Raw genomic sequence first — 5,910 nt, 5'->3', positions numbered from 1 at the left:
GAGGGGGGGGGGGGGGGGGGAGGAGAGGATAATAGATGAAGTTATTTTGATGGCTAGAAGCAATTTTTCCTAAATATTTTGACACATTAGATGTTTTCCTCCTAATGTGGAAACTACAAAGAGTGGTGGGTATACTCCCATATCTTAATAATTTGTAAGACATCAACTCAAACTTTTAGAAAGGATCTTTATACTATCCAAATTTAGGAAAGATAATAGGCTAAATTATGAGAAAAAAACTATTATCGAAAGATGTTGAATCTAAGATTAGCCTAACGAACAATGAATCTATCCACAAGGCTCATCATTAGGGGTGCATTCGGTCCGGATACGGCTCGGATATGATGTTTATCATATCCATATCCGCTTACCCATCTCGGATACGGATACGGATATACCTCGGTAAGAAAAATTTATAACCATATCCGCTAAAATCGGATACGGTTACGGATATACATGCGGATATATAAGCGGATATGCATGCGGATACAAAACAGATATGAGAAAACTAGATAGTATTGAGAAAAACATAGTTCATGTGATTCAAAAGAGTTCGTTAATATGTCCATTATAACTAAAAAGTTAAGATTAGACATCATGATCATCAAAATTAACTACAAATCCACAATCTAAGAATCGAAACTATCGTAAAAGTATGATTAATATGTATTCGGATATTTCGGATACGGATACAGATATTTCACTATAAAACCATATCCATAACCATATCCTATCGGTTATAGATTTGAGTAACCATGTTCATATCCTAACGGATACGGTTACAAATACTTCATCGGATACGGATACGGTTTAGCACCCTACTCATCAAGTATAGTAACTCCTATTATGGGAAAAAAAAATTGTGGGCAAATTAGAAAAGGCAACTTAGGAAACACGTGGAAAATCAATTCAACTCTAGCCTAGTCCGCGTTGACTCAATATAACAATAAGGAAAGAGGAAAACAATTTCGTCAATTAGAGCGCCGACACGGACGAGACTTTGGCAGCGACAGCAACAGCAGCAGCAGAAACAGAAGACAGCAGAAATTGCAGCGGCGTGAAGACGAGAGAAACAAAGGAAAGAAAAGAGAGGCGAAAGAAAGTATAGAGAGAGAGAGAGGTCGAGGAGAGAGAAAATAAAAAAGGAAGAACAAACCCATGCTTTCGCCCATCTCCATTAAGAATCCAATTCTGGTTCCCATCGCAGAACTCGAGGCTTTAGAGCACCCTCCCACACCCACCGATCCCAAAAAATTTATTTTTAAGTCCAAATTGGGTTTATTTATTTGCTTCTTTTTATACCCATTAAAGAAACTGATTGTTCTCTCCTCTTGCAATCGAAAGAGAAGGGCTTGGGGGAATTGCTGAGCTGGAGATTTCTTACTTGGATTTGACTCTGTTTCAGCTTCGCTTTCTATGGGAGGATAAGCCAGGTGAGCTCCCCACATCTATTCTTCGTTTTAGCTGGCCAAGTTTTCTCCTTTTTATGCGAATTAGATTCTGCTTCGGTTTTTGTTTAATGGGTAGGCTTTTTTAATGTTTCTGTCCTTATTCGATTTATTCAGCCCAATTTTAGATTATTTTTCCCGTTTTAGATTCGTCTTCGCTCCTTGATCGGTGTCGGAGATTGAGGTTTTTAACATATCGATGGGAGAAGTCGGCGTTTTTCTAAAAAGATTTTTTTTTTTTAATTTGCAGCTCAATGGATTTGTAGGCTAGATTCATAGTACTTTTGTTGGAACTAGGGTCGAAATCCGTGGTCTTCTGGTTTTGAAGATTTACCTATTGACTGAGCAGTGATTTAGTCCTTTTGTTTATGTCCCCTTTAACTCTTGCTTGTGAGGTAATTTAGGGCCTCTGTTTACTGCCTTTAAGAAGAATTCAACTCATTCTCTCTAACATTTGTACTTCTCTTGTCTTTGTATTTTGAAGTTAGACAACATGACGGACAATATTTCGATCTTCCAACAACAAGAAGAAGAGGATCTCTTCTTCGATTCGAGAGAAGAAATTTCATCACTCTCAGATTCATGCCCTGAAAGTTCATCGACTTCAGTCAAATGGATTGCCAATGACCCTCGAAACAATGTTTGGGTTAGTAATCCAAGTAGCATTCAGGAACGACGAGCCCGGTTCATGAGATGGATGGGTTTGGTATCGGATCCTGTTGAGAGTCCTTGTGAAGGTACGTCTGCTAATTCTGACATTGATCGAATCACGTCAAATGGTGAAGCTGTGCTTATGAGATCCGGCTCTGAGTGTAGGTCATCTACGTTTAGTCTGTTGAATGAGGATTCTAGCACATTGGAGGATGGAGCCTCAGAAGATGGCTTTGAGTTTAGGATGAAGAATCTGGATGATGGCTCGGAGTTCGTTGTCGATGAGTTTAGTGATGGTGGTACTCTAAGATGCCATCGGGAGGTTGGTTTGAATCGTTGTTTGACAGTGGATGAGTTCAATAAAAGTTTTCGCCCATCTTCTTTTATGCAGAAACTTATGCTTAGAGACGATAACAGGTCAAGCGATGCAAGCAAGGTGAGGAGGAAAAATGGGTGGTTGAAGAGATTGGGTGTTGTGACTTGCATTGCAGATAGGCAACCTGCGGAAGTTGTTTCTAGTTTATCTGGTTCAGATAAGAGTTTCAGTTCTCGGGCTCAAAGAGTGAAGGTTCGTTCCAACAGAAAAAGATCAAAGGAATTCTCAGCAGTTTTCAAGGGACAAGAGATAAAGGGACATGATGGAGCAATTTTGACAATGAAATTCAACTCTACTGGAGAATACTTAGCGAGTGCAGGTGAAGATGCTGTTGTTCGTGTGTGGAAAGTGATAGAATGTGAGAGAAGAGAGGAAGGCGACATTCCCGAAGATGATCCTTCCTGTGTTTACATCAAGGTGAATTATAATTCAGAGTTGGCTCCCCTTTTTGTCGATAGGGAAAAGCCTAAAGCAAGGAGAATGAAGAGAACCTCAGATTCAGCTTGCATTGTTGTTCCTCCTAAGGAGTTTCGGATATCTGACCAACCGCTGCATGAATTCTATGGGCATGATGGAGATGTCTTAGATCTTTCATGGTCTAAGGCTAAGGTTGGTTAAATTTTGAAATATATTCAATATTTCGGTTCTTTCTATTTTCTTAATAAGTTTCTTATAGAAAATAAAATATGCCTTTGCAGTATCTACTATCGTCGTCCATAGATAAAACTGTGCGGTTGTGGAAAGTTGGTTGCGATAGCTGCCTCAAAGTCTTTGTACATAATAATTATGGTATGTGTATTGCTCATTGATCTTGGGTGGTGACATATTATCTTGTTCTTGTTTAGTTCTGATAGCAGTGTATTCTTCTTCCCCAATTAATTATGCAGTGACGTGCATTCAGTTCAATCCTAATGATGAAAATTACTTCATTAGTGGTTCAATAGACGGAAAAATTCGTATCTGGGGAATTCGGGAGCATCTTGTTGTGGACTGGACTGATATTAAGGACATCATCACTGCATTGTGTTATCGTTTAGATGGGAAGGTAGTAGTTTGTACAGAAGTTTAACTGACTTTATATGCTCGAAATTAAGTCCTTTCCAAAACTAATGCTTTTTAATTTTTAATTTCAGGGTATTGTAGCTGGCAGCATGACTGGTGATTGCCGATTTTTTTATGCATCAGGTATGAATCTATTTTCTAAATGCTAGTCCTTCCAAATTGTCATTTTATTTGCAAGATCTAATGCTATATTTATATGATAGGTGCAATGTTGATCATGTTATTACAAGTAGAATATTTTAGTTTGACCTTCTAATACTTCTGTGACCGAAGTTGTATTAAGGATAGAAGAATTAAAAAGACTTCAATCAGCGTGACGTATCTGGCAATATGTAATTGTGGGACACACTGTTAGAAAAATGTTTCTTCCTATATCTGACTTATTAACAACAAATAATCTGTAAATCTATAAGATATCAAGGAGGAGGTCATGGGCTTCGGAAAGGAGTTGAAAGTATAGATGACAGGATGAAGAGAGAGTCAAATTATAAAATATCGCCCTATGTATTAAATTATTGATGAACTGATTGAGATGGTGCTGAAGTCTATTAAAACAGGAAGAAACTGCATTATTGCTGTGGGAGAACTTATCATGTTTGAGAACACAATTTAAGGTTTTTGACCAATATTATATTAAACATATATATGCAACTTCTGTATCCCAATTTCTAAAGTGAATAATTTTCTCTAATAGAAAATTTCCCCTAAATCTACTGGGCCTCTTTTTCTATGAAATTGTATACTGTTTAGAGGTGAATGACAATCCAATTACTGGATACTTTTAATATCCAGTAACTTCTACATGAAAGACAAACAATTTCTTTTACTTTTAACATGGATATAGTTTTCATTGTCTTATTACTTTCTTAAAGTATTTTGCAATCAAAGATGATTGGCAATGTGTTAAAGTTTATTACACTTGACACTCAACTACACTGTAGGTTTCCTCATGATTGTGCATGGAAACCTTATCCCCCTCACTTTTTCTGGCATTGATCAGATCATCAGCTGCAACTGGATACTCAAGTCTTCTTACAGTCTAAAAAGAAATCCCATGACAACAGGATAACTGGTTTTCAGGTAAACCATTGGCTTCTTATATATGTCCTCTTCTCTTTACTGTTTTGTGCACTGTATATTGAATTGATTCTAAATTTTGGGTTTTTTTTTCCAGTATTGCCCATGTGATCAAAGAAAACTACTTGTCACTTCTGCTGCTTCCCAAATTTGCATTCTTGATGGAGTCAATGTGGTCTCCAAATACAAAGGTAGCACTAAAAGAAGTAATTTTTGTTACCATCTTATAAATTCCCCTTGACGTTACAAGCATCTCATCTTAATTCTTCATTCAATCAGGTATTCGCAATGCCGGAAGTCAAATAGCAGCATCTTTCACATCCGATGGCAAACATATTATATCAGCCAGTGAAGATTCTAATGTCTACATATGGAACCATGCCGATGATCATAATTCTACCACAAAGAACCATGTCAAGAGCAGCAGATCCTACGAGAGATTCATCTCTAACCATTCATCGGTTGCCATTCCTTGGAGTAGGCCTGCATCTGAGATTTCACATGAAAATTGCTCTGTCTCTCTGGCCAACAACACGATATACCTCTCCCCTGCAGGTAGTTTTACTCTGAGCCCCGAGTTCTTGTCAGAGTTCCATAGTAGGGGCTCAGCAACTTGGCCTGAGGAGAAGCTCCCTGCAAGCTCTACAGTTTCGACTCCAATTCTTTGTAGGTCTCAATACAAGCTCTTGAAGACTTGTTGCAGGAATTCTTCCCATTCTTGGGGTCAAGTGATAGTAACGGGTGGACGGGATGGTCTAATAAGATCATTCCAAAACTATGGATTGCCAGTGAATCCATGAGTCCGATGAGCTGATAGGAATTCTTGTAGATTTTGTGCAGTCTGTGACATTTTTCTTCAGATGAGCTGATAGGAATTCTTGTAGATTTTGTGCAGTCTGTGTCATTTTTCTTCAGAGCGTCGAATCCTTGAGGTGTTGGAAGAGTACAGTCTTGGCATTGCAGTGCATAGGGGTGTAAAGTGAAATTCCACATTGTATTTGTTTTGATAGATGTATTTCAGTTAAATTATACAGCACAGATTCTTTCCTTTTTTTCATCTCAAGGAGAGTGCCTTTTTTTGTGGTTCGTTAGGTGGGCTGCAGCCGGTGGTTATGTCCGTGCATCTTTTACTAGATGTGTGCTGTGTTTCCCCACCTTCCACATGATCATGTTGTCTTGTAACTACAACAAATTTTGTATACATCTACACTTATTTCATGACACATAAAAATGTTATTTTATTCGTAAAGAATTAAATAGTAGTGATACAAATAAAAAATATGACAAATCATGACA

The 5,910-nt window shown here is 37.9% G+C and overlaps 1 protein-coding gene across 3 annotated transcripts; it reads left to right on the top strand.

Annotated features, from left to right (window-relative positions):
• On the top strand, window positions 990-5,700 carry LOC109825739 (WD repeat-containing protein 44-like). 3 transcript variants are annotated; one of them, XM_020392627.1, is made up of 8 exons: window positions 990-1,433; window positions 1,937-3,084; window positions 3,174-3,264; window positions 3,363-3,520; window positions 3,609-3,660; window positions 4,538-4,617; window positions 4,712-4,805; window positions 4,894-5,700. In XM_020392627.1, exons 2-8 carry the CDS (start codon window positions 1,942-1,944, stop codon window positions 5,412-5,414), a joined length of 2,139 nt encoding a protein of 712 aa, XP_020248216.1. In that variant the 5' UTR covers window positions 990-1,433; window positions 1,937-1,941; the 3' UTR covers window positions 5,415-5,700. The 3 variants fall into 3 exon arrangements, with proteins under 3 accessions (XP_020248216.1, XP_020248215.1, XP_020248214.1); XM_020392626.1 differs by having other exon boundaries at window positions 1,933-3,084; XM_020392625.1 differs by lacking the exon at window positions 990-1,433 and adding an exon at window positions 1,750-1,843 and having other exon boundaries at window positions 1,933-3,084.

The sequence above is a fragment of the Asparagus officinalis genome, chromosome 10 (assembly GCF_001876935.1).
Source record: "Asparagus officinalis chromosome 10, Aspof.V1, whole genome shotgun sequence".
In the NCBI taxonomy this organism is placed as follows: domain Eukaryota; kingdom Viridiplantae; phylum Streptophyta; class Magnoliopsida; order Asparagales; family Asparagaceae; genus Asparagus; species Asparagus officinalis.
Note: the sequence above shows the minus strand (reverse complement) of the source record. Positions and strands in the feature narration are given on the sequence as shown.

Coding starts and splice junctions, on each gene's coding strand:
- LOC109825739 (XM_020392625.1), top strand. CDS start 1,817: ATGTCCCCTTTAACTCTTGCTTGTGAG. Junction 3,085..3,173: donor TTTCATGGTCTAAGGCTAAG/GTTGGTTAAATT, acceptor ATGCCTTTGCAG/TATCTACTATCGTCGTCCAT. Junction 4,806..4,893: donor TGTGGTCTCCAAATACAAAG/GTAGCACTAAAA, acceptor TCATTCAATCAG/GTATTCGCAATGCCGGAAGT.